Raw genomic sequence first — 26,941 nt, forward strand, 5'->3', positions numbered from 1 at the left:
ACGATATACCACAGATTCTTAATCCATTCCCCATGTTGATGGACATTTGTGTTTCCAGTTTGGGCCTATGACAAAGCTGCTGGGGTCCTTCATGGGCAAGTCTTTATGTAGACAAGTGAAGCTCATAATTCCTTAGGGGGTTGTGCTCACTTTCTTGGCAGCTCAGCAGCTGCCAAGACAAGATTCATCTTTTTCCCTCCCTGTAATTCAGCAGAGGACGAAACTGGCAGGCAGCATGCTTGAGTTTGAATCCTGCCCACCACTTGCAGTGTGACCTTGTGCACCTCTTGGTGTCCTGGTTTTCTTTATGTTCCTACCTCCATGGGTTGTGTGAGCATTCCATGACTGTATGGATCTGAAGCATTTAGTGCAACGCCCAGCACAATGTTCAGAAAGAGTAGCTGTTCTTATTTTGCAGGCACCTCTGAGAAGATCTATACAATCCGGAATGGGCTTCCTCTAGAATCTCCGAGCAGTTACCCTAACCCTTTGAAATGGCTCCATTTCACAGAGGAGTTACTGAGTCCCAAAGCAAAGAGTGACTTGATAGGGTCCATCTTTGATTTGGCAGTGAATGCAGGCGTGTCCTGATACCCAACTATTTCCTAGTTGGGTGATGGGCAGAGAGGAAGTCGGAATTTTCCAATTACTTTTCAGAGTGTCTCCTGGAGAGTCCTGATAAGTAACTCAGCACAGCCAACCAGAAGACTATGAGCCCCTAAGGGTTCATACAAAACCACACTCATTTAGTCAGTCCCCCGGGCTCAGCAACCTGGAAACCCCGCAAAATCACAGTCAAATCAGGTGGGAGAGAGATAAGGGTAGGGAGGCTGCCTACCTTTCTCCCCTGCCCCACAGGGCTCTAAGAAGCCCAAAAAGGGGCTTCTGTGTGTCTTAGGCAAGCAGGTCGATCTCTGGAAGGTACTTACACCATCTGGCATCTTTACAGACCAGGCCTCCGAACTCTGGCTCTGCCCCTTCCTAACTGTGTCAGGGTAGGCCAGGCTTGCCATGGCAACACACAACTTGTAAGTTCAGTGGTTTAACAATAAAAGTTTATTTCTCATTTACACTCTATGAACAACATAGGTGTGAGGGTGCCAGAGTCTTAATGCTTCCACTAGAGCTGACGCACATCAGTTCCACCACGTTTTATTGGTTAAAGTTGGTCACATGTCCACAGCTAGCATCAAAGAGTGAGAACATGCAGTCCTACCTTGTGCCAGAAGGCAGAGAGCCGGAAATATCTGGAGACAGCACTAATGACTACTACACTAGCCAAGTGACCTTTGAGCTCATTTCCTCTTCTGCAAAATGGGGACGAGAACAGTATTTGCCTCATAGATTGTTGTGAGGATTAAAAGAGAAATGTTATGTAACACCCTTGGCACAGTGTGAGGTTGAGGCCCGGGGTATTTGTGTACAATGAGGACCCAGCATGCCCAGCCTCCCTCCTCCCCTGAAAACACTGACCCTGGACCCCGAGGCCCGTCACTGAGTGGTTAGCAGAGGATGGGTAATTTTCCGCAAATCTGTCTTCTCACACCCTCTGGATGTGACACTGACCACTTGTGCCACACAAACTTCATTGCCATAAACTACCCCCCACCCCCAGCCTCATTCACACTCATCTGAGACTTCTTATCCCTCACGTGACTGCTTTATGACAAATCTGCCCTTCTGTCCAGTTAGAGGATAGGAATCCATTGAAGAAGGGGTAGAGAATCCAAGGGAAATGTGAAGGAAATTAACATCTATTTTTTGCTGAGCACTGTGCTGGATGCTTGACCCACGTTACCTCATTTAAACCTCATAATAGTCCTGTAATGAAGTGAGTGTGATTATCCTCATTTTGAGAAGTGGGAGCTGATGCTTGGAGTAGTTACACAGCAGCCCAGGGTTACATAGCTAGTCAGTTGCAGAGCTGGGATGTGAACCCAAAACTCTGTAACTCACAAGACCACATTTCAGCTTCTGGGCTGTCTTTTGCTATTTCATTCAGAACTTTTTTTTTTTTTTTTGAGACAGAGTCTTGCTTTGTCCCCCAGGTTGAAGTGCAGTGGTGTGATCTCGGCTCACTGAAATCTCCACCTCCTGGGTTCAACCGATTCTCGTGCCTCAGCCTCCTGAGTAGCTGGGATTACAGGCATGTGCTGTCACATCTGGCTAATTTTTGTATTTTTTAGTAGAGATGAGGGTTTGCCATGTTGGCCAGGTTGGTCTCGAACTCCTGGTCTCAAGTGATTCACCTGCCTCAGCCTCCCAACGTGCTGGGATTACAGGCGTGAGCCTCCACACCTGGCCTAGACCTGACTTTTATCCAGGCTATAAACTCACCAACAGCCCAACCACAGATGTTTAGCCTTTAGGTTCTATTGTGGTGCCGTGGAAACTGCCCTGCTTCTGGAGTACAGGGACTAGGCTTTTAGTCACTGCTCAGTCCCTACCTTACTATGCAACTTTGGACAAGTCCTTTTACCTCTCTGGGCCTGAGTTTCTTCACTGAAAATGAAAGGGCTGGACTAAACTTCTCAGGTTCTTTCCATATCTAGGATTTGGTAACATTGAGAATTGCCCACATCTCTTCCTGCCTTTGGCCCTAATACTGTATTAGAAAGCATCACAAAGTAGAAAGGTAGATAAAGATCCCACATTTGAAGTTATACAGAGCATTAATTAGACTCTCATTATTATTTGAAACTAAAAATAGTTTGTTTTAAGATTGATGGCGTGTTTGTAATCCATAGCAGTTTTCTCCCTTCCTTGCTATTTATAACAACTCTGGTTTCCTCTGTAACTAAGTCTGTCTCCTCCTATAAAAGAGGAAGTCAGGCTAAGTCTGCTCCTGAGCTAAGATCTCCTGAGTCTGCACCCCAGAAGAGGCTCTCTGGAGCTCTGAGCTCCTGTTGCTGGGCAGAACTGGGCTCAGTCTCCAGGTGGGCATTGGAAGATATTGCTGGACTATATGCCAGCAGGATGGGCTATGCCTGTTCTCCCATGGAACCATGCATAGCTGCTGGGGTGTGGCTGGGTATTAGGACTGGAAGTCCAGAATGCTGTATCTTCCACTCCTATAACTTTTGCTTAATGCTTAGAGAGTTTTTGCAAATGCCGATGCCCAGTGCTAACCTGAAGAAGATAAAAGGAAACAGGGCTCAAGTTCAGGCCACTTTTGGGAGACATTTCCAGGGCCTATAAGTATCTCTTAGGTTTTTGATTTGTTCCTATAGGGTTGTTGTTGAGAGCTGGGTGTCCTGGGAGATCTGGGCATCCCAGATGGCCGCCCCAAGTTGCTGCCAGAGTATTTTAACTACAGTAGCGTGGGAGCTTCCTGCCTCAGAGAGGGCTCCCCACACCTCCCCCAGGTTCCCATCTGCCCAGACGCCCACAGTTCCTGTCAAGAGAAATGATGGAAGCCCCAAGATACCTGGGGGAAGGGCCTCAGCTCAGGACAAGAGCTGGGGCTCCAACCCCAGTCCAATCAGAGAACTCTCAGGGCCAGCTCATGGTTGTGTGCATGTGCGTGTGTTTGCCTGTTTCTGTCAGACAGTGAGGAAAGCATGGGGGTGGGGGAGATAGGCACATGGGCAGCTAATCCTGAGAAACTTTGGGGTTTGGGAAGGAGGGAAGGAAAGAAAAGCTGGAAGGGGATAGAGGTGGTGGGAGAGAAGGGGGATGGGAAAAAACCAAAGAGAGGAAGCAGTGGCTGTGCTGAAGCTGGACAGAGACTGAAAAGGGCAAGGCTTGTCCTAAACTTCCTCTGACCCATCTAACCTAAATCTCCCCCACGCTGTGGTTTAAGCCTCTTTCCCACCTTGGTTCTCTGTCTAGCCTCTGAGCAGCAGAGCCCAGGGGGGATGTCTGGATGCTGGCTGCCCTGCTGCTCCCCGGTGGCCCAGGAGGGAGCTACTTCTGAGTAGCCGATGTCCTGAGGCTCTGACATTTAGGAGGCCTGAGTTTCCCGCCCATGTGTATCCCTGCTTCTCCTGACTCGACACCCAGTGACCTGGAGGGATGCAGAGGGGGTGGGCAGCAGCTCTGGAGGCATTTCCCAGCAGTAGAACTGTGAGTCAGAAGGGTCATCTACTGTCGGAAGTCAGAGGGGACCTCCTGCAGGCAGGAAACCAGAGTTGGGCCCCAGAGAAGTCCAGAGATGAGTTGGCGGGAAAGTAGCTCTTCAGAATGCAACATTACCATCCGGGAAGGCTGAACCTGGAGTCTGCTGTGCCTAGAGGAAAAGCCTGGGCCGGCCTAGCTCCCTTCTGCCTGGGCATCACCATCCCTTCTGCCTTGGTGGTCATCTGGGAAGTCTGGAATGAGATATACAAGTCCAAATCCAGAGTCTGTTGCTTATATGCTGGAATTCATACATGTGAGGCTCCGTTTCCCCATCTGCAAAATTTAAAAAGAATAAAAAAGCCCAGCTCACAAGGTTACAGGGAAAAAATGAGAATATGTGCATAAAATACCTTGTGTAGGTGGTCCATATGTGTTAGTCTCCTCCCCACGACTTATTTTGGTTGGAAGATGGGGAGGAATGCTGCAGGATATGACTGCAACATTCTGCTAGCCTCCTGGTCCAGGAGAGGTGATCCCCTGGCCCCAGGGAGAGCTTCCTCTAGATTCAAATGCTAATAAAAGGTCCAAGATCCCACCAAGACCTCTTCTGCAGCCCCCATCCTGGGGGCACTACTGGTGGTGCTCCTCCTGTTTGCCATGGCGATGAAAAGGATGTGTTGATTGGCCCTTGAAATTTGCCCTTGAAATTATCTTTGGTTTCGATTTGACCTTAATAGGTCAAGCCAAACAGGGATCTGAGCTACTGCATGAAGCACTTATTGGCGGGGAGGGGGATGTGAGTGGAGGAGGGAAGGGGAGGAAGATGGTACCAACAGATGCATCCTCAAACCCCAGTCCACACCCTTGCCAAAATCTCTGACATGGTTTCATCATCTGAGGGTGATGTAAGAGGCCTGGAGTCAGACTCCCCTTCCTCCCCTCCCCCAGAGATCCCCATCCACATCTGGAGCTGCAGCTGGGTCCTCCTCTTGGGCCTTTTCCAGGGGAGGGAGCTGGGCGAAGTGAGGGCAGCTGGTGAGGGGCCCTGTGAATGGCCCCAATGTTGGGAGGCAGGGGGCAGGGAAGAGGCGTCTGGGCTCAGAGGCAGGGAGGTGGACTGGGAAGGGAATTGTGACTTTGCAGCACTGGTCTCCTCCTCCATCCAGGCCCAGCGTTAAAGTCTCCATGGTCCTCCTTGTCCTTTATACCCATTCCTGCAGGCAGCTGCCCTCCTTCTTCCCTTCCCCACCCACTTCACCGCCCAGCCTCTCTACCCAGGTGCTCGGAACTGAGGGCCCCCTTTGTTCCCTCCTTTCCCCCAGGGCAGCTCAGGCCTCCCACACTGACCCTCTGGCCCCACAGCCACAACAAGCAGAGTGTGAGCCAGGCCAGTGGAGTCATCTGTGGGTCATAAAGGTCAATGGGACAGTCGTTTAGCAGTAGGGAGGGGCTAGTCTTGGGCTAGGAGCCTGGCCAGGAATCAACTAAAACAAGAGCTTTAAAATGCTGCAGGGTGGAGGTGGGGGGAATTTTAGTCAGGGGCTAGCAAGAACTCCCTTCGAGAAGGGTTGGCGAATTTACTGGAGTAAATGCAGAAGGGAAGCTTTCCTGGCTCTTTTGAACTATAAACCGTCAATCGCTGTGGGATCCCCAGGAGACCAGGGTTCTTACCATGCTTACCCAAGAACTCGCTCTGTGACCTTCGGTAGTTCCCCTCTTTGAATCTCAGTTTCTTCATTTATGAAATGTGGGTCCCATTGAAGCCGAGGTTCTGCTACTCCAGGAGCCGAGGTTCTAACGTGGTCTGCGTCCAGCGCCCCCACCTCCACCCCCGCCCCCACCCTTCAATCCCGCCCCCTACCCCCAGCCACCCCGTGGCCGCGAGCCAAGAGGTCCCTTTAAAGGCGCGAGTCCCGCCCCCACTGCTCATTAGGGCTTTCGATTGGCGTCTCCTGGGCGGGGCGGGGCCCGGCGTGGGCTCGGGGCGGGCTCGGGGCGGGCTCGGGGTCGGATCGGCCCCCGCCCCCTTTGTTCGCGCTGCGGCGGGAGGTGGCGGCTGGGTGGGAGGTGTGTGCGCGTGTGCCGCGCCGTAGGGAGCGGCGGGTCGCGCCGCCGGCTGTCAGCTAGCTCCGCGCCGCCGCCCGATGGCGCGAGGAGGCGCGCGGGCCCAGCCCCGGGGGGCCGGCCGCGGGTGAGCCCCTCGGCCTGCCGCCTGCTAGCATGTCACCTCCAGCCGCCGCCGCCGCAGCCTCCGCCAGCCGCGCCCGCGCCCCCGCCTCCCGCAGCCGCAGCCGCTGCCTCGGGCATTGGCCCCCAGACCCCCGCCTCTGATCCACGCCCAGACCCTAGCGCCAGAGGGCCATGGCCGGCCAGGGGGACTGCTGCGTCAAGGTGGCCGTCAGGTAGGGACCCGGGGCGGGGAAGGGGGCGCGCGGAGAAGCTTCGGGCTTTGTCTCGCGTGGGCTTTGGGCGGGGGGCGCGAGCACCGCTTGGGCTGGAGCCTGCACTCCCGGAGGAGGGGCCGGCGTGGGACGGGATGGAGGGCGCCGCGCGCTGGCCAGGCTGCCGCAGGGGAGCGGCGACCCCGCGGACTACTGGAAGGTGGCTTTGTTTGGGTGGTAATTTGGGGCCCCTCTTGGGAGCCATTAATGATCAGAAAATCGAATAAACAAGGAAATCCGGTATTTCACACCCAGCTCTGGCCCAGGCCGGAGCGTCTGTGCGTTTCCTCTTCGCCTCCCCACGAGGCTGCTGTCTCATACAGGGATACCAGAGAGGGAAATTTCCCCTCATCCACGCGAGTCAGCTAGTTACGTGCTCTTGGTCCAGCTAGCAAAGGCAGCACACCCACCCTGGGAGCCAGATCTGCAGACAAAGATCGGGTGCGGGGACCAACGGAAAAGCTGGGATGATGCCTTGGCCTTCTGTGGGAAGTCAATGGCTTTGGGGGAGAATCCTACCAGTCCTGTCCCAAGAGGAGATGGGCCTAGGAAGGGAGGAAGAGGTGTATCTGAGGTGCTTCTCTCTGAGAGGGCAGGAGGGTGTGATGCAGATGCCCCATCCTCAGGCACTCAGATAAAATTGAGCAGGGGAGGGTTGCCTAGACTTATCTGGGGTTCCATTCTCAACAGCTCCGGGACTTGAGCCGGCAGAAATGAGACAGGGAGAGGACATGGCTGGGTGGGTTCTATTGGGAGGGGTACACAAAGGTGCAGGAGCAGGAAATGCTGTGAAATTGAGCCATCTGTGTTCTTTGTGCTGGGTGGAGACGCTTTACACCTCACCACTTCTCCTAGTTTTTGCTTTGGGTTTTTCTCTTTGAGAGGGTTGTCTTGGCGGCAGAGTGCCAATCTGGGGCTGCTCACCAAGGTAGGGATGTGGAAAGAACATCTATCTCTGCCCCAGCCCTGTATGATGGAGGGGGCGGGGATTGTCCAGGTCTAGGGTAGGTCTCTCAGGTCTCTAGATCCCTTGGGTCATGTGTGACCCAGATTCCAGGGGTCCTAGGAGGTTGCTCCTAGACAGAGTCAGAGATGGCAATGAAAAAGCTTTCCTCTTCCTGCCCCAGGGCAGATGCCCCTTGCCACGGCCACCTGGCCAGCCCTCTGCAGCCCAAAGAGGAGCTGACACTGATCCGTGCTTGGGTGGAGGGAAGGAGATTGAGGCACCCCCACCCCTGCACCTTAGGCAGTAGTCAAGAATCACTTGAGCACAGCTTTCCTGGCCCTGAGCAGCCAGAGAGACAAAGAGGAGCCCTGCAGGTGCCTGGTGGGCTGACTGGGGCGGGGCCAGGCTGCTGCTGGGGCTGACATTGCAGCAGGATCTTGCGGAGGTTGAGGGAGGGGTGCACGGCTGGGGGGTGGGAGTGAGAAATGTAAATATGGCATCTGCAGCAGATTGGGAGAGTCCGAGAACACCATAAAAGGGAAATGAAGCTCTGGCCCCCACCCATTGTGAATGAGGGCCGGGAAGGAAGGGGCTTGGGGGTGCCCTTTCTACAGGGGGGTTTCCTTTAGATTCGATCTTGCTGGAGAGAGCTAAACAAAGGCCCCCTACCTCTGTTCAGGTCTCCAGGCTGGACTGGGGCTGAAAAGATGTGGGTCTCCCACCCGGGGAGCCTCTTGGGATTGGCACAGTGAGGAGAAGCTGATGTTCTCTTCCCACTGCCACCTCTAGAAGCTTCCCGGGACCCTTTCTGCAGAGAAGGGATCATGCCTGCCCTCTGCATCCAGTTCAGGACGATGTGTGTCATCTCTGATTCCCAGTCAGATTGCCCTAAGTGGGGTCCCGGTGCCCCCACGCCTTGCATTTCAGTTGGTGATCTGGATTGGGGGTGGGGCATTTGAGCATCAGAAGCCAGGCTTTCAGGGTCTCCGGGAAGGTGAGGGCCCCGCCCACTCCTCCCCTCCCACCCCAGCATGAGCACCCAGCCCCGGCACACGCCAGACCTCAATGGGCAGCCGGCCGTGGAAGGCAGACAATGCCTGGATAGAACCCAGTTTCTAATCAGAGAGCTTGGGACTGAGCTGGGGCTGGGCTGGGCTGGGAAGGAGAGCAGATGGTGCCAGTGATGGGCTGTAGGGGGAGTTTTCCTTGTTTTTAGATCCTCTTCTACCCGTCCTCCTCCGCAGCACCCCCAGAAATCACTTCTCTCACCTGAAAGACTGGGTGGTGGGCTGCACTACAGTAGACCATTTATGGGAAGGGCAAGGCTTGTCCAGGGCCTAGTCCAGCCCCAGGGCTCACTACCTCCTGCCAGGTTCAGCTGTCTTTCTGACTTTCTGGAAGTCCTTTCTTGTATCCAACTGAAGTGCTTTCTGAATTTCCATGAGAATAACTTGTAGTGAGCCTGGAGTCCAGCTCTTCAGACAAGGAAGGCCAGGAATGAGACAGGTGTGGTCTGGTGTGTGTGTGTGTGTGTGTGTGTGTGTGTGTGTGTGTGTGTGGAGGAGAGAGGCCCCAGGGCTGTTAGACTAGGTGAGAAGTGCCAGGCCCAAGGCTCTTGGCCCTGCAATCTGTTTGGGATGAAGAGATAGAAGCTGGCTGGCTATGAAATGCTTCAGTGAAGGCCTGGGCTCCTGGAGAGCCGGAGGAGGAAACTTTCAGGACCTGGGGCTCAGGGTAAGGGAAGAAGGTCCAGGGGTGAGCAGACCCCAAAAGCCCCACCTTGTGGCCTCCCCAGCTAGATGGAGTCTGGCCCATCTGTCCCTGAACCCAGGCTAGTCGGCTTTGCACCAAGGGATTCCCAGGCCGGCCTCTCCAGCCTGCCCTGTGATCCCTTTATCCATTAATCCCCTTGTGCTGTAAAGATTCTCAGCTTCCTGGGCTGGACTAGAACTGGCTGTTACCTGGGGGAGGAGGTGTGTAGCAAGGCTGGAGAGAGGTGGGGCAGAGCTGTGACCTGCCCCAGGCTGCAGAGATATAGGCCTGACAAATGGGGGGAGAAAGGGGTAGCTGTTAAGAAATGCAAGTTGGCAAAGTTGAGATTGGGGAAGGAAGCTAAGTCACATGGCAAGTTTGTTTAAGACCCTTTCAAGTCCCCAGCTCTGAGCCCCCACCATGAGGGGAGACCTCAGTGTTGCCTAGCCCCCTCCCCTCTTATCTCTGCCTGGCTTCCCTAAGCTTCCTTCCTTTAGTCTGCTTGGCCGTGCTTGGCCGGCCCAGCATCCATCTGTTGAGACTACAGGGTTAAGTAGGGGATAGGTAGGGGTTTGGGGGGGATCCAAGGGACCCAAGGGACAATGTTAGATTGCACCGCAGCCCTCTCCCATTCGGGTTCTCTAGCTGCAGTTATTTCCCTAGTTCTAGGTTACTCTGAAATCTTGGTCAATGACTATCTGAATTTTGAACCAAGAGCAGTGGTGGCTTAGGAGAGAAAGACTGAAGAAGACAGAAGAAACTGTGGGGGAATGGGTATTTGGGGTGCCTTCCGAGTCCCAAAGCCAGTCAGTGCCAGTCAATGCCACCTGTGTCCAGTTTACAGCTCTCAGAAACTGAGGCCCATACAGGGCCTCGTGTGGGCTGTGTGGAGACCTGAGAATCTTGGTGGTGGCCTCTTGCTGCAGAAATAGGGTTTATGTCATCATAAGGAAGTGGGGTGTAGTAACCACAGGCCCCGGAAACCTCCCCCTCCACCACCCAGCCTGCCTGCCTGATTGGATCTCAGCTTTTGAAAACCTCCAAGTGGAGGTGGGGCGGGGCCCAGGCCCGGGCCAGGGAGGTGGCAGAGGTGATATGTGCCTGGCATGCTTATTTTTGCAACCCTGGAGGCAAAGGGCAGGGCAGGAGCTGATGCAGTTCATCCACTGGCTGCGTCGTGGGGCACTTTCCCTGTTTGTCTTTGTGGGCCTCAGTTTTACCCACTGGAAAATGGGAACAGCTGCTGTGTTCTGGTTTGTTCATTTGTGAAGAGCAGTGGCTTGGAGGAAGACAGGCATAAAATCTTTGGAGGGAACAAAATGCAGAGTAGATTCCTGAGGAATTGAATATAAATAAAATGTTTTTTTAAAAAAAATAGGCCCTAGGCCAGGCGCAGTGGCTCATGACTGTAATCCCAGCACTTTGGGAGGCCGAGGCAGGTGGATCACAAGGTCAGGAGTTCAAGACCAGCCTGACCAATATGGTGAAACCCCGTCTCTACTAAAAATACAAAAATTAGACGGACATGGCGCACGCCTGTAGTCCCAGCTACTCAGGAGGCTGAGACAGGAGAATCACTTGAACCTGGGAGGCGGAGGTTGCAGTGAGCCGAGATCGCGCCACTGCACTCCAGCCTGGGTGACTAAGCAAGACTCCTTCTCAAAAATAAAATAAAATAAAATAGGCCCTAATGTAAGTGTACCTAAGAGATGTCTCTGTAGTTTAAGCTTTAGTGAACTATTTAGTAAATTGAATTCACCTCCAATCCTTTGATTAATACATTAATTTAGAGCAGAATGCACAGTGTGATGGAGAGGAGTATGAACCAGGAGGTGGCTAAGCACTATAATGTATTGAACACTTACTCTGTGCCTACAGCATCCCATTCAGCTGGCTAGGTGACTGATGTTATTCCCTTCGTATAGATGCGCAAACACAGGTGGTAAATGGAGGAGGCTGGATTTGAACCCAGAGTATTCTCAGTTGTGAACACATGCTCTTCATGCAACTCTAAGCTGCCTCCTAATTGAGGTGCTAATTAGCTGTGTTCTTGAAGTCTCTATGCCTCAGTTTCTTCAAATGCTTTACTACACACAGTGGCCATGAACATGAATGTGGGAAAGTGAAAATGGGAAGGCACGTGGTGCTGTGCAGATGTGTGGCAGGGCTGAGGCTGTCCAGATTCTCCTGTATGGGATTGCTTAGCAGCTTGGGGCTGCCTGGCACTACCATGGTCCTAGCTCCTAAATCTGTGCTGTCATCGTTTGTGTTTGGGGAGCTTCTCCCACCACATTCTCCCTTTTTTAGATCACTGCAGCCATCCCCGGCATGTGTCTTCCTGCCTGAATTCCACCTTGGCACTCTCTCAGGAAAGATATTCTGGGGGCAGCCAAGTCTTTTGCTGGACCCCACCTCACACACACCAAAGGGCGGAACCCCATGTGTGCTGGGTCTCGTAGCCTTTCATTTTACCCTCTAGAAAGTATCAAGAACATTGAGGAGGAAAGCAATGTCTTCTGTGCCCCTCCCTCTTAGAACAGCTGGAGGGGCACTGAGAGGGCCCTGGGCTGGGTGGGGGTCAGAGGTTGCTCCCCTGCCATGAGGGAAGCTGGACTGGAATGGCTCTTCCTTGGCCCCAGAGATCCACCCCTTGATCCCTATGTGAAGCTACAGGGCAGGCAGCAGCAGTGTTGGCTGCAGTTCCTGTTTCTGGAGGACTTTTTCTTTTACCTCCAGCTGCTCTGGGGTGTGGAAAGGAGGTCATGCTGCCATCCCATCCCCAAATGCCCAAGTGTCTATCGCTCTGCCTTCCTGAGGTGAAGCCCCCTGTCCTTTATGAAGGCTGGGCTGGTCCCACCTGAGGCTGACTTAAGGTGCACCCAGGAGAGCTGTCCTGCATGCAGTGTGGGCAGGGGGCCTGGGTCGGTGTGGTGGGGAGAGGCTCGCTGCCCTCCACAGCCAGCCTTCTGTTGCTCTGCATTCCTCAGCAGGGGAGCATCCCTAGGGCCCAGTCCCCACTGGCTGTTCCCCACCAGATGCAGATGCCGATGCCGTCACAGCTCTGGGCTCTGGGCGAAGCCTGACTCTGCAGCGTCTCCTGTCTCTGGGGAGGTCATGGGAAACTCCTGCCAGATGCCCCAAGATGGGGGTGGGACAGGGAGAGTGGCGCTGCAGCACAGCTGAGCAGTGCTTCCCTGGGCTGGGTTTACCCTCTTCCCAGGCCCCAGAGTTGGAGGAGTCCGACCCTGGCCCAGGAAGTTCCTGGCTCCTGCTCACAGCCAGGCTTGTGGGGCCAGTGGCAGGCTGGGGATATAGCCAACTCAGGACAGGGACTGGCCCCTTCTCTCAGCTCCTCCTACACATCCCTGCTCCCTGACATTTCACCCCAGTCTCCTTGCTGGCCCGATTCCTCTGCACGGCTGAGATCCTGATACCCTGGAGGGCCATAGACAACAGGACTCTTAAGGTGCTTCATGATAGGCACCCCTGCCCTGTTAGCCTGCCTGACCCTTGGCATTACTCAGAAGCCAGTGGCCAAGACCCTAGGAAGAACTGAAAGAGTAAGGTCAAGGACACTCAAGAGGAGGGGGTGGGGTCAGAGTCCTGAACCCCAAGCATCCCAAGCTGACACCCCAAGGCCTCCTGTAGGTTTTCCTGGAGTATCACACCCAGAACAGGAACGTGATTGGGGGCAGAAATCAGGCAAAGAGGGTTGACAGACTGCTTGCACCATGCCAGCCAAGGCCTCCTAAACCCATGCCCTTTGGCCCCACAATACAAAGCCTTCTTGTTTAGGGGTTCAGAGTCCTGAGGGCAGTCTCAGGAGGGCTGGCCTGGGGAAAGGTCTGAGAGGCCAGGAGAGGGACAAACGGAAGGGCAACAAGACCCTCTGGCTGTCGCAGAGCTCTGATGGCACTGCCCCCAATAGTACTGGGCTCTCTCCACACCTTACCCCTGCAACTAAAAGGGCATGCACCCCAAATTGGATCTTGCCACCCTGTTTTATAGAAAACTGGCCTCTATGGGAAGATGCTTTGTCTGGGCTAAGTCAGCTAAAAGCCCCCGGGTGTCTGGGAGCCAGACTCCCCTGAGAGCAGGGATTTTGCTTCCAGCCGCCTTCCCCAGAGCTGGCAGGCTGCCATGGGGAGGAGGAGAGGAGGCTCATTAAAGTGGGGGTGTAGACGTCCTCTTTCTGCCACAGAGGAAAGCCACCTTCCTCTGACAGGGAAGCAGCCTCCTGGGTTCCCGACTCCGTACTTCTCCCTGCTCCAGGCTTCAGCTTTCTTAAGCATGAAACAGGGAAAACGCTTTCCCAGCAGACAGCTTGTGGCACTGCTGGCAGCTGTCGGTAGGATCAGTCCAGAAGATTCTCTGAAGGGATTGTTTTTCTCCAAGCCAACCTCTTTCCCGCCCTGGTGCAGAGCTGCTTGGTGAATGCTTCAGGATTGGGCACAGGCAGGTTTGGTTTGAATTTCATCTCCACCATTACAAATTGCGTGACTTTGAGCTTGTTAAATTTCACCTGCTGAGCCTTAGTAACATGGGGCACATATCCCCGGCTTCACAGGGTTGTCTTAACACATTACATGTGTTCGTGTACATAAAGGAGCTTGGCACATAGGCTCTCAAAAAGTACTAGGTATGTGTCCTCATCAGACAAGTCCTAGGTGGTGAAGAACACGTAGAACAAGGCAAGAGGGATATCAATGACGAATGATTTCTGAGGAAGACGACTCCACAGGCCCCTCCAGCCTCTCCTCTCCCAGGCTTAATCATCTTTGCAGGCAGGAAGTTCTTTTTGCTAGCTTATCTAAATCCCTCCTGCTACAGCTGAGTTCCCTTTTGATCTTGCCCTCTCACTGATGAGGAAGAGCTGGTGCCTGGTAAGTCACCACATGGCTAAGTGACCCGTGTGCCAAGCAGACTAGCCATCACCGGGCTTCTCTCTGTGTCCCCTCCATACACTCACTCATCCACCACAGAGGACACAGCAGCTTGGCTCTGCTCTGCCCCGCTGCCCAGGCTGAGCCAGGCGTGCCAATTGGAGGCTGGGCACAAGCAGAGATCATGGAATCAGGGCAGACATTGCTTTTTCCCCTTAGGCTTGCTGACTTTGCAGTCCCTCCCTAGGCTGTCTCACCAGCTTCTAGGAGCTCCTTTTCAAGATTCCAGAAAGGCATCAGGGGTCTTATAGGAGAAAAGAGCAGATATCCTTTTAGCCCCCCTGGGGCTTTTCCTGAAGGGACTAACATTTTGGCCATCTGAAAGGTGATTCTAGTCCAGCTCTCTGGTTCTTCTCAAAGCCTTTGAGGTAGGGAAGAGGGTGTCTGCCAGCCTAAAAGTCCCTGAAGTGCAAATTACACACAAGTGGGCAGCTGCGAGCATGCCAGTTCTCCCCAGATTTCCCCTGGATTGAATCTTCAGGGCTGATGGCTAATAAAGGTGAAAACCTTTTTGCATATTAGCTATGTGACCTTGAGCCGAGTTATCAGTTTCTCTCTGAGCTTTCATTTGTAAATTAAGGGCAAAAACACCCACCTTAGAACTCAATGATATAGGCCGGGCGCGGTGGCTCACGCTTGTAATCCCAGCACTTTGGGAGGCCGAGGCGGGCGGATCATGAGGTCAGGAGATCGAGACCACAGTGAAACCCCATCTCTACTAAAAATAAAAAAAAAATTAGCCGGGCGTGGTGGTGGGCGCCTGTAGTCCCAGCTACTCGGAGAGGCTGAGGCAGGAGAATGGCGTGAACCCGGGAGGCGGAGCTTGCAGTGAACCGAGATTGCGCCACTGCACTCCAGCCTGGGCGACAGAGTGAGACTCCGTCTCAAAAAAAAAAAAAAAAGAACTAAATGATATGATGTAATGACCTAACATGTGCAAATCACCCTAGATAGTGTCTATGAGAGGCAGTCTTGGCTCTATAAATGTGTTGGTGGTGACTAACTAAGGAAGTTTAGTAAGCCAAGTGTGATGGTGTTACCATTACTAGCAAGGAAAAGGCATCAGGAATCACAGATCATGCACCATAGTTGTAAGAAATTCTTGGATTCTGGTTAGCTGTTTTAATACCATAGCCTGTGACCTCTCATCAGTGAGGAGACAGACCAGACCCTTCAAGTGGAAAGAGCCTGGGACTGCACCAATGGGGACCTCAGTGTAAAGATTTGGAGGCAGCTTAGTTAGGAACCAAGGGAGGGACCCTAGCCAGCTGATGGGATGGGACTGACTTCACCTAAGAAGCTGAGCCAACCCCTAGGAGTCCAAGGTCACTGGGCAGAGCTCCTGGGAGGGCTGACTGGTGGGCTTTGTGTGATGTCATTAAGGACAAGGTTGGGGATGAGGCCCGGCTAGGGCCATCCTCCCCCTCCTAAGCCGCGGGATAGGGTGCGGGGCTCCCGGCACGTGCCTGGATGTGCCCAGTCGGTACCCTTTGCAGTTTTCTCTCCTTGGCAGTCTCTCAGCATACCCCTGGGCTGCCTCCTCCCTGTCTCCTCTGTCCTCCCCTTCCGCCCCGTCCTCCTGGCTCCCCTAAGAGCCGAGGATCCGCTGAGCTCAGCTCTTCCTGCAGCTCTGTGCTCCAGGCTCGCAGCCTTTGTCCCGCTGCCACCGCAGGCACCCAGCGGGTCAGCCTGGGAGGATGGGGGCTCCCCAGCTGCCCGCCTGTCCCTGGCCTCTGCGTGCGCATTTCTCCGGGGCTGGAGGACGGCTTCCCACATCACACCCGCTCCTGCTCAATTGTGAGCAGAGGAAGCTCAGCAACTTCGCTGCCTGTGCCAGATCCTGACTCTGAAAAGCTCGGGGCCCTTTCTCCTCGCTCTCGTGCCCGCTCTACCCGCTGCTCAGCCTCCGGGTTGCCAAGTGGCAAATAGGCCCGGCTCTGTTCTGGGAGATTCCGGGGGCCTTTCTGAGGGGCTGTCCAACTGGCCCTCCCTCCTGGCAGAACCTTGAGAAGGGATGGAAGGAAGATTGGAAGGGTGGGGCCTGGAGTGAGATGCCCTCCAGGTACCCTGGGCAGAAATGACACTAGATGTTTGGACCACAAAACTTTACTCACAGAAACAGGCAGCTGGCCCGTGGGCCACAATTTGCTCATTTGATTCTTAAAATATTGCACTAAGTTGTAATTTATCTTGATTACTGAGGTTTTTCCTTGCCTCCTTAAATTCTGTACTGAGGGTGAATGCCTCACCCTAGTCCTGGCTCTGGTCCACAGCCTCTAGGGCCTGTATTTTAGTTGAAAGACCCTAGAGGCCACATGCAGTGGCTCATGCCTGTAATCCCAGCACTTTGTGAGGCCAAGGCAGGAGGATCACTTAAGCCCAGGAGTTTGAGACAAACCTGGGCAACATAGTGAGACCCTGTCTCTGCAAAAACGTTTTAAAAAGGAAGACCTTAGAGATCCTTGACCCCCGTCCCATGCCCCCAGGGAGGAAAAGGACTGTTAGATGGTGCCCATCCTTGCCACACTGCTTCTTCCTTCTGCTTATCTGGGGCCAAGTAGGCCACTGTCACTTTGAGGACAGCCCACAGAAGTGACCTCACCAAGGGTGGGGCCGGGAGAAGAGGCTGCTGGAGGGATGGGCGATGGAGTTCTTAGAAAGTTGAAAGCAGGAACAGACCTTCTAGATAACCTAGAAGGAAGCAGTGGCTCATAAACCCAAGAGAGCCAGGGCAGAGGCTTGGCAAGGACCCTGGTCTCTTGTCTCCCAGCCCTCTTGTCTCCTACCTATGGGGCGTCGGTTTGAATTTGCCACTAGGCAGGGTGTGGTAAAGAGTGAGCCCAGGATGACTGAGACAGTGTCTGCCACCGCCAAACTGTGAGCCTTCAAAGGCAGGGCAAGCCTGATGCCCATCCCTGAGCATATGTGAACAGACATGCGGGACTCCTTCCAGAGAGTGGCTCTGATGGAGGTGGTGTGGGATAAAGTTTATTTAGCGATTTTAGGATTAAGAATTTTCAGCTGGGCATGGTAGCTCACACCTATAATCCCACTTCGGGAGGCTGAGTTGGGAGAATCGCTTGAGCTCAGGAGTTCGAGACAGGCCTGGGCAACATGGCAAAACGTTGTCTCTACAAAAAAATACAAAAATTAGATGGGCATGGTGGTGCGTGCCTGTTGTCCCAGCTACTTGGGAGGCTGAGGTGGGAGGATCACCTGAATCCAGGAGGCTGAGGCTGCATTGAGCCATGACTGCGCCACTGGATTCCACCCTGGGGCAACAAGGTGAGACCTTGTCTCAAAAACATACATACATACATAGAGTTTTCTGACAGAAAGCAGCTTGAGGAATGGAAGGGCATTCAGTCAGCCAGATCAGGAGTTGATGCCCAACTTCATTGTATTTACTGTGTGTGTGGCTTAACCACTTCAAGCCTCAACCTTTCTTGCTGAAGAATGGGGATTTAAATCCCTAGGTCATAGCATCACTTAAACAAGGTAACCTGTGGAGGTGCCTGACCCAGCGCTAGCACACGGAGAGCATCCCCGACATCTTAACTTTCCTTTGCTTCCATTTCCATTTGTTCATTCAGTCAGTCCGATACTCTCTCCCTCTTCCAGGTAAGTTGCTTTGGGAATTGGTGCCTCAGCCAGGGTCCATGCCCCCCTGTCTCCCAGCCAGTGTCAGTTTCTCTGGGTGACATTGCTCAGGCTTACTCACCTGCACCCTGGCAAAGCAGTCTGGTGCTAAGAGTGGACCAGCATTGGGCTGGATGTCTCTTTCTGACCACAAAGACCCTCATCTCAGGATGTGTTGGGCCAAAAAAGGGCCCCAGGATGAATGCCCAACTGACCCCGCAACTCCTGGACCCCAAAACCCTGGGGTCTCCTCCTCTATATCCTCTCCCCCAGAATGTTCTGCCCACTATCTTGATCCTGGAAGGCAGGCTCCCCAGGTGGTCCGGGGGCTGATTGCTGAAGCAGAAGCTGCCCCTCTCATTGAAGGGCTCTGACAAGCAGGGCTGTTGCTCCCCCTCCCCTGCTCCACTGTCTCCAGGGATGATGATTCGATTTTCTCCAATCGCCAACATTGCCATCTGCCTACAGTAATTAAATGGTATTTGAACTGAATCCAGAAATCCCACTTCAGGCAGCCACGTGGTAGGGAAGCCGTCTTCAGGAACTGGTGCTAGCCAGCAGAGCTGGAGGGTCCTCAGGGGCCGCCCAGGCCAGGCACTTGGTTTACCTAGGAATACCTGGATGCTCTGAGAGGAAGTGCTTAGTCTTGGGTCCCACGAGCCCAGGGGCAGAGCCAGGTCTAAGAGCCAGATTCCTGTTTAGTACCTGTGTGCAATGCCACGCTCCTCCTTCTAAGGTTGCTCCTGCTCTCTCTCCCTGCATATATGAGATGTTCTTTCCCCCTGGCACTCTGAACCCTGGTCCTTAGAGAAGGTGTAGCATAAGACCATTGAAAGGGCAGTGCATGCAGACTGCATAGGTTCAAGCCCTGGCTCTGCTCCTGATTGTCTGTGACCTGTGACTCTGGCTGTGTGCCATCTCAGCTTCTTCATCCATACAGGAGGGCCATAATCGTCACCTCCCAGTGTTGTGAGGACCAAGAGTTAATCCACAGCAGTGTTTAGATGCTGCCTGGCATAGAGTGAGTGCTCAGTGCATGTCTGCTGCCATTATTAGCGGTAGAGGTAGAAGTAGAGGTAGGAGCCTTGCTGACCCTGAGCTCTTACCGGAGACTCAAGTTTCTGGTCTGGAGGTCCAGAAGGATGAGCAGGAATCAGCCATTCTCTTCCCAAGCAGAAGCCAATTCAGTTGGGAGACGAAGAAGCTGGGCTCCCATTCCAATTTGGGCGAGACAGCTGGATAAATGTGGTGACCTCCTTTGGGCTTCCATCCCTTTTAGGGGAGAGCCACTGACCTATAAGGACCTGTTCATACTTCGGAAACACTTCTGAAGAAGGCCCAGACTCCCATCTGTGGGTAGGAACTGGGCCTGGTGTCGCTCACCCCCAATCCCTCCCCGCTGGGCTTTCCCCACCTCCCCAGTCCCCTTTAACTCCCCTTTAACTCCCTTGCCATGGAAGTGCAGGCAACAGGCTCGGGTGAGCACCTTTCCCAGGCTACAGCTCTGAGTGGGCCTTGGGGACCGGGGCAGCTGGGGGCAGAGACAGGATGGCGACTTGGAGGCCCTAGACTCTGTGACCAGGCGCCTCTGGGCCCAGGATGGGTGCTGGCCTGGCCCCTGGCATTGTTTCTTCTCTTGGTGAGTGTTGGCTTAGGGAGAGGAGGCCTGACAAGCAGCTCATTGTGAGCGCCTACTGATGGGCTGGCTTGTGTGAGCCCATGGGCATGAGAGCCTAACCCCCAGCCCCTTTTACTTTAGGGAGTTGGGGTGGGGGTGGTGCTTTCTGCCAATCCCTGTACACGCATGCTTGCTGACTCCTGCTTGGTTGCCATGGGAACCTTGTCGTGGTGATGGCTGCTTGGGAGAGAGAGGAAGGGGTGGCTGGATGGAGATAGTTGTGTCCATGGTTGGCTCCTCACTCAGTCCTGATGCCGCTTTTCTTCCTCTTTACAGGGAAGCCTGCCAGAATCTGGGTTGGGAGCGCACCCCAGGCTGGCCTGGTGTCCTTTCTAGAGGTCCCTGCCCTTCACAAGGGAACTTGGGACTTGATCTGGTCAGCCCCAGCTATGCAGGTCTGCCCCCCCACCCCCCCACTCCTGGAAAGGAAGCAGAGTTCGGGCCTGAGAATGTCTACCAGGCTCCGGCATCTGGGAAGGGGGCTCCTGGTCTGGCGTCAGGGAGGGGAGCTCCCGGCCTCCTGCTTGCAGCCCCCATGGGCATTGGCAGAGGCTCTGGCCTCCTCTAGAACTTAGTCCTGGCTCTGGGAATGTGGCCCAGAGCTGTGGGAGCATCCAGTTTCTTCTCTTCCCCACCCTGGCCCTGTGCTTTGCCTCCCCAGCAGTGGACAAGCCGCCTTCTCTCCCCTGACGAGATGCTGATTTCTAGGGCTTCTGGTCCAATCAGGAGTATGTGCTTTTATGTCAGACAGACCTGGACATGGCGCCATCACTTTCCATTATACACCCTTGGGCAGGGTCATTTAAACTCTCTCAGCTTCAGTTTTCTCATCTGTAAAATTAGGCAAATAATAGGTACCTTACAAGTTTATAGTGAAGAATGCATGAATTAATTTATGGAAAGTACTCTGAACACAGACCTGATATATACTGAATGCTCAATAAATGTTAACAACTGCTGTTTTGATGATGTTGATATTGTTATTACTATTGTATTACAAAAGTTGCCCATGTCCTCTGGGGTCACCTAAGCTTCCTTCCTTTTCCTCTGGCTCATGGGGGAAGTGGCAGCCTGGCAGGCAGTGTGAGGGAGGGGCCTGTGGCAGCCCCCTTCCAGCTGGGCCTGACCCAGGGCTCTCTCCATCATGGGCAGGATCCGGCCCCAGCTGTCGAAGGAGAAGATTGAGGGCTGTCACATCTGTACCTCTGTTACCCCGGGAGAGCCCCAGGTCCTGCTGGGGAAGGACAAGGCCTTCACCTATGACTTTGTCTTCGACCTGGACACCTGGCAAGAACAGATCTATTCCACCTGTGTGAGCAAGCTCATCGAGGGCTGCTTCGAGGGCTATAATGCCACGGTGCTGGCCTATGGGCAGGTAAGCCATCTTCACGCCCACCTATGGCCGCTCCAGCCTTGGTCTCCCCGCATCCAATGGAGAGAAAGCTCCACCTTCAGAGCAGTTGAGACACAGCCTCAGGGTTTTGTCTATTGTCTAAGGAGGCCGCTGCACGGCTGGTTAGCAGAGGGAGGGCTGTCAGTCAGTGATTTCCCCAGAGTGTGGCTTCAGGACCAAGAAAGCAGCAGGGGAACCGGGCTGGGAGGTAGATGAGCTAAGGGGATTTGGCCCAGGTACAGGGCTTGCTGCTGCCCCCAAAGGGTGCAGGGTTACACCCTCCTATCTTTGCCAATGCAGACGGGGGCCGGCAAGACGTACACCATGGGCACTGGCTTTGACATGGCAACGTCGGAGGAGGAGCAGGGCATCATCCCGAGGGCCATCGCACACCTCTTTGGGGGCATTGCCGAGCGCAAGCGTCGGGCACAGGAGCAGGGCGTGGCTGGACCTGAGTTCAAAGTCAGCGCCCAGTTTCTGGAGGTACCGTGGCCCCATAGGGTGGGCTGGTGGGAGGCTTGGTAGACAACAGGACCGTGGAAGCCGGGCCTTCCTCCAGTGCAGTGGAATGAGCCCAGGGAACCATGGGGGCATCTCCAGGTGATGAGTTCCCTGCTATTGAACGAATCCAAGCAAGGGCTGGAGGACTACTTGGTGGGACACTCAAAAGGGGTTCCTGCATCAGATGGAGCTTGAGTTGATGACCTGTATGATCCCTTCACACCCTGACGGGTTCTATATCTGACACTGATTAGCCTTGTGACCTCGGGCTAGTCATTTACCACACTGAGCCTCATCTGCAAAATAGGGTGGTACCTGTTTCCTTAGGGTTTTGTGAGAACCCTGGCTCTCTCCCTTCCTTCTGACCTTCTCTGGGTTCCCCCTCAGCCTCAGGGCATCCTATCCTGCCCCTTTCTGGCTCAGATGCTTCCTGGCCCCCTGAGTCTTCTCTGACCCCAGGGCAGAAAGGTCCTCCAGGAAAGGTCTTTCTGTGCACCTGGCCCTTCCTGTCTCTGGGAGAGTGTCAGGCCCAGACTGTGGCAGCCAGGGAGGGGCTTTTAGTGGGGAGCAGGGGGTCTCTGTGCTCTTGACCATTGGGCCTATGCTGAGCGCTCCCTCAGTAAGGGCGCTTAAACCCATAAACCCTGCTGCTGTGATTTTGTCCAGGTTGCCTTCTGAGGGAAGCATGTGGCCTTGGCCCTCTCCAGGCCTTCCCCAACCCCAGCCCCTGCCTACCACAACACAGCTACTCCCTCCTGGGCACACAGGTGGTGGCTTGCCCTCTAGGGTATCCTGCATTTTAGAATTTGGAGGTTTTCTTTGCCCCTCTGGACTTTTGCTTCTGATAAATGGACTGCCTATGTGTGTATGACTGTGTGTTTGTATCTGTGTGTGTGTGTCATCTGTCTGTATGTCTGTGTGTGTCTCTGTGTCTTGTGTGTCTCTGTTTGTGTGTGTGTCTGTGTCTATGTGTCTGCGCATCTTTGTATGTGTGTTTGTCTATGTGTGTCTGTGTGTGTGCATCTGTGTGTGTGTTTGTGTACGTGTGTCTATGTGTCTCTGTGTGTGCGCATCTGTGTCTGTGTGTGTGTCTATGTGTCTATGTGTGCTCATCTGTGTGTGTGTCTGTGTGTGTCTGTGTGTCTGTGCTTGTCTGTGTCTGTGTGTGTGTATCTCTGTGTGTCTCTGTGTCTGTGTGTGTGTCTGTGTGTGTGTCTCTGTGTCTATGTGTGTGTGTCTGTGTGTCTCTGTGTGTGTGTGTTTCTGGTGTGTCTGTGCTTGTCTGTGTCTGTGTGTGTGTGTATCTCTGTGTGTCTCTGTGTCTGTGTGTGTGTCTGTGTGTGTGTCTCTGTGTCTATGTGTGTGTGTCTGTGTGTCTCTGTGTGTGTGTGTGTCTGTGTGTGTCTGTCTCTGTGTGTGTGTGTGTCTATGTGTCTCTGTGTCTGTGTATGTGTGTGTCTGTGTGTCTCTGTGTCCGTGTCTGTGTATCTCTGTGTCTGTGTGTGGGTGTCTGCGTGTGTGTGTCTGTGTGTCTCTGTGTCTGTGTATCTCTGTGTCTGTATGTGGGTGTCTGTGTGTGTGTGTGTCTGTGTTCGTGTCTGTGTCTGTGTCCTGCTGCTTGCGTATCTCAATAAGCTTCTCTCTCACATCTCTTTGTTTTCGTCCCTTCCCTATCCTGTTGCCATGGAGAAGCCCGGAATAGCAGGTTCCTAGAAAATCAGTTCCATAGGGTGAACCACAAGAGGTCAAATGATAGTGTGTGTCTACCCCAACACAGACAGACAGACAGATGTTGTAGGCCCCCATCTGCACCATCCTTTCCGTCTCCTCTTCCCCATTCATGTGGGAATTTTCATTCCCACTTCATGTGGGGTATTTCTGTCCCTTTAGGGCTGTCAAAGCCCCGGATGTCAGAGGGCTGCAGTCTCCCCCTTATTCCCACAGCATTTTCTTGGCTGCTGCCCTAGCTGCCCCCATCCCTTATTCCACTCCCCAGCCCTAGCTCCCTGCCTGTTGAACATCCCAGATCTTCAGCAGGTGACACTTTCCCTGCCAGCAGTTCCAAACACAGGAATCTCCTTGGCTGAGACCAGCTGAAATGGGGTGACTGCTCCTGGCCAGGCCCCCTCCCCACGATGGTCTCACCAGGCCCTCTCCAGGACACTAGGCCACAGTGGCGTGCTCTCTATGCTCACCCGCTGCCAAGCATAGGGCAAGGCACACAGGCGTGTTCCTCCCCTTGGAGAGTTTGTCGTCACCTGAGAGACAGGGCCAGGGCACGGCTCCCCTGGTCTCCACTGAGCTCTGTCTCTGCCCTCCCTCATCTGGAATCACGTCCCCGTCTACTCTTTCCAAGTCCAGGAATACGACAGGATCTGCTCAAATTGTGGCCACATCTTCCTCATCTCCTACATCTGGGACCCGTGTCCCTTTGTCCTCTTTTGGTCCTTAGCCCATGCTGGGACCGAGCTGCTGGCTGCTGGTTCCTTGGGGAATGGTGAACAGTGTGCAGCCTCCAGCTAGTTCTGCCCAGGGCCCAGCTGCCTCCTGCCCCTGTCCTACAGAAAGGTCATGGGATTCAGAACCCAGAGGGGACCCACAGCCTCAGTTTCCACATCTGTAAAACAGATATATGGTTTATAGGCATGTGGCAGCCACCTGGGGCCCCGGTGCATGCCCTATGAATTCAGCTGTTTCCTTCCTGCACAGCTCTACAATGAGGAGATCCTTGACCTGTTTGACAGCACCCGTGACCCTGACGCCCGCCACCGCAGGTCCAACATCAAGATCCACGAGGACACAAACGGTGGTATATACACCACTGGTGTCACTTCTCGCCTCATCCACTCCCAGGAGGAGGTGAGCTTCTGCTGGAGGTCTGGAGCAGGCCCAGGGCATCCTGAAAGGGCAGGGGCTGGCACCACGGTAGTCCCAAGCCCTCACTTCTGCTTCTGTTTCCAGCTGATCCAGTGCCTGAAGCAGGGGGCCCTGTCCCGCACCACAGCCAGCACCCAGATGAATGTGCAGAGCTCACGCTCGCACGCCATCTTCACCATCCACCTGTGCCAGATGCGCATGTGCACCCAGCCCGACCTGGTGAGGAGCCTGTAGGGGGCCCAGGAGCCAGCTTGCTACAGGGGTATCCCAGGAAGGGCAAAATGAGGAGCCACAGATTCAGAGATAGCAAACCAGACTGAGGCTGGCCTCTGCCATTTGTTGATTTTTATATTTTTCTTGAGCCTTGTTGCGCAATTTGTAAAATGGGTTAATGATCTCTGCATCGTGGTGTTGTGAGGATTAAATAGAAATCAGGCTTGTGCAAGTACTGTGCACATTGTCAGATGCTCTGCATGTGCGAAGGGCAAGGCGCGTGGCCATCCGCCGTGCCTCTCCCGGATGGCAGTACTGTGATCAGGGGAGCCAGTGAGGTGCGCGAGGGCTGGGTGAATCAGAGCTGACTTCTGCTGCAGGTGAATGAGGCAGTGACCGGGCTTCCTGATGGTACACCTCCCTCGAGTGAGTATGAGACACTCACCGCTAAGTTTCACTTTGTGGACCTGGCCGGCTCAGAGCGGCTGAAGCGGACAGGGGCTACTGGCGAGCGGGCCAAGGAGGGCATCTCCATCAACTGTGGCCTGGTAGGCACATGGTGGGTCATCAGCCCCAGCACCCACACAGCTCAGTCTCAGACCCCTCCAAGGCCCTGCAGTCCTACACCTGCTGAGTCCTCCTTGGACATCTTGCCAATTAGCCCTTCACTCTTAGGCCTCACCCCTGTCCCCAACTTCCCCATTTCACCAACTTATCCATCTGCCTATAAACCCACCCAGGGAGCAAGAGGGCTGCTGGGGCCAAAGAGGCAGGTACAGATGGGTTGGGGATTTTCTTGTCCCTCCCTACCCTTCACTCCCTGAGTGACTCTTGAGTGCCAGGGTCTGTCTCCCACAGCTGGCCTTGGGCAATGTGATCAGCGCCTTAGGGGACCAGAGCAAGAAGGTGGTGCACGTTCCCTACAGGGACTCCAAGCTCACTCGGCTCCTCCAGGATTCGCTGGGGGGCAACAGGTATCTGGTGACCAACACCCAGGGAAGGGACAGGGGAGGCAGGGAGGTTCCTGGAAAATAGTGCAGTGTGGGTATGGCGCAAGCCTGCCCCAGGAGGAGGAGGCCTTCCCATCCTAGGCTGCAGGTTTAGGAGGTAGGAACCTTGAGGTGCTTTATGACCTTTAGGCAGCTATGGTCCAGCTCAGTTTCCTTATCAGTAAAACAGGGAGAGACGTTCTAAGGGAAGTCATATGACCCAGACAAGATGATAGATGGAAAATGCTAGAAAATGCAGGGCTGTGACTCATCCTCATCACCAAGCAAAGGACTCTGGCAATTATGCATCACCACCTCCCCAGCCTTGGTAGCCGCCTTTACTATGGTTACCTGCTGTTGCAGTGAAAACTCCTGGCCAGATGGTCCAGCTCCCCACATCCCAGCTTCTGTCCTGAATGCCCACGTGCTTTGGGCATTAAGGTAGTGGGGGAATGGGATGGGAGCAGGATCCCTGCCCTGAGGCAATGCTGGGGGCTGGCTGTGTCCCTCACCCTCACACCAGCCTTTCTGCACCCCCAGCCAGACCATCATGATCGCCTGTGTGAGCCCCTCAGACCGGGATTTCATGGAGACCCTCAACACACTCAAATACGCCAATCGGGCCCGCAACATCAAGAACAAGGTGGTAGTGAACCAGGACAAGACCAGCCAGCAAATCAGTGCACTGCGGGCTGAGATTGCTCGGCTGCAGATGGAGCTGATGGAGTATAAGGCGGTGAGCATGCTCCTGGGCATTGCCCAGCACTCCTCTTGGAGCTAATGCTTCATATGCACCCTCTGCCCTGCAGCCTTACCCTAACTTCCTCAGCATCCCTCCCACCTCCCTATTACCCATCATCCACTTTGGACATGACTCTTGAGCATCAGTTGTGTGGCAGGCATGATGCTCACTATTAGGGACTCACCCACGTGAGTCAAGCATAGTCTGAGCCCTCAAGATTTTAGAATACTAAGTCCAAGAAAGAAGGGCTCCCCGGCTTTTGTTGCATAGATCTTATGCACAGGGCAGACACTCTCCAGGGTGTTTTCATGTCTGCTGAATGTGTTGTGTTGGAACAGATAAGACTGCTAGACTGGCACAGAATCATTGATAGAGGGGCCCACAGGAGTATCCAGTGTGCCGCAGAGGGGCAGAGGAGAGAGTTGGCCTTACTTGCATGGATGGTCAGAGAGGGCCTCATGGAAAAAGGGGCCTTTTATATGGATTTTGAAGAATGAATGAGGTAACAGCAAAATGAGATGGGGCAGCCATTCTAGGTAAAGAACAAGCCATGCACAAAGGAACAGAGTGGGAAAAAATGGGTCCTTTGGGGGAAATGTCTAATTCTATGTGACTAAGACAGAAGTCACCAATTGGTAGCCCATTGCCCCAATCTGGCACATAGATGAGTTTAGGTTTGGCTTGCACTTGTTTTAAAAGAATACAACTTAGTTGTCAACCTTTCTGAAAGTCAGGGAGTTTCAGTTTTGCTAGAAAATTTTAAAGATC

General features: G+C 54.0%; 1 protein-coding gene and 1 long non-coding RNA gene across 5 annotated transcripts in view; one reads left to right on the forward strand and one right to left on the reverse strand.

Annotated features, from left to right (window-relative positions):
* Positions 1-1,038: 1,038 nt before the first annotated feature.
* LOC115836628 lies at positions 1,039-5,855 on the reverse strand. The gene is made up of 2 exons (XR_004031628.1): positions 5,731-5,855; positions 1,039-4,392 (listed from the first exon to the last, which is right to left on the reverse strand). It is a non-coding gene; the product is annotated as an uncharacterized LOC115836628 (long non-coding RNA).
* A 234-nt stretch (positions 5,856-6,089) lies between these two features.
* Positions 6,090-26,941, forward strand: part of KIF21B (kinesin family member 21B) — a 54,908-nt gene continuing 34,056 nt past the window's right edge. For all 4 annotated transcript variants that reach the window (XM_030818683.1, XM_030818685.1, XM_030818684.1 and 1 more), the window contains exons 1-8: positions 6,090-6,461; positions 20,611-20,833; positions 21,152-21,334; positions 24,062-24,211; positions 24,314-24,448; positions 24,823-24,990; positions 25,301-25,416; positions 25,972-26,167. In XM_030818683.1, coding sequence (XP_030674543.1) covers positions 6,421-6,461; positions 20,611-20,833; positions 21,152-21,334; positions 24,062-24,211; positions 24,314-24,448; positions 24,823-24,990; positions 25,301-25,416; positions 25,972-26,167 — 1,212 coding nt within the window. In that variant the 5' untranslated portion in view covers positions 6,090-6,420. The remainder of the gene's footprint in view (positions 6,462-20,610; positions 20,834-21,151; positions 21,335-24,061; positions 24,212-24,313; positions 24,449-24,822; positions 24,991-25,300; positions 25,417-25,971; positions 26,168-26,941) is intronic.

Source organism: Nomascus leucogenys, chromosome 9 (assembly GCF_006542625.1).
Source record: "Nomascus leucogenys isolate Asia chromosome 9, Asia_NLE_v1, whole genome shotgun sequence".
In the NCBI taxonomy this organism is placed as follows: Eukaryota; Metazoa; Chordata; class Mammalia; order Primates; family Hylobatidae; genus Nomascus; species Nomascus leucogenys.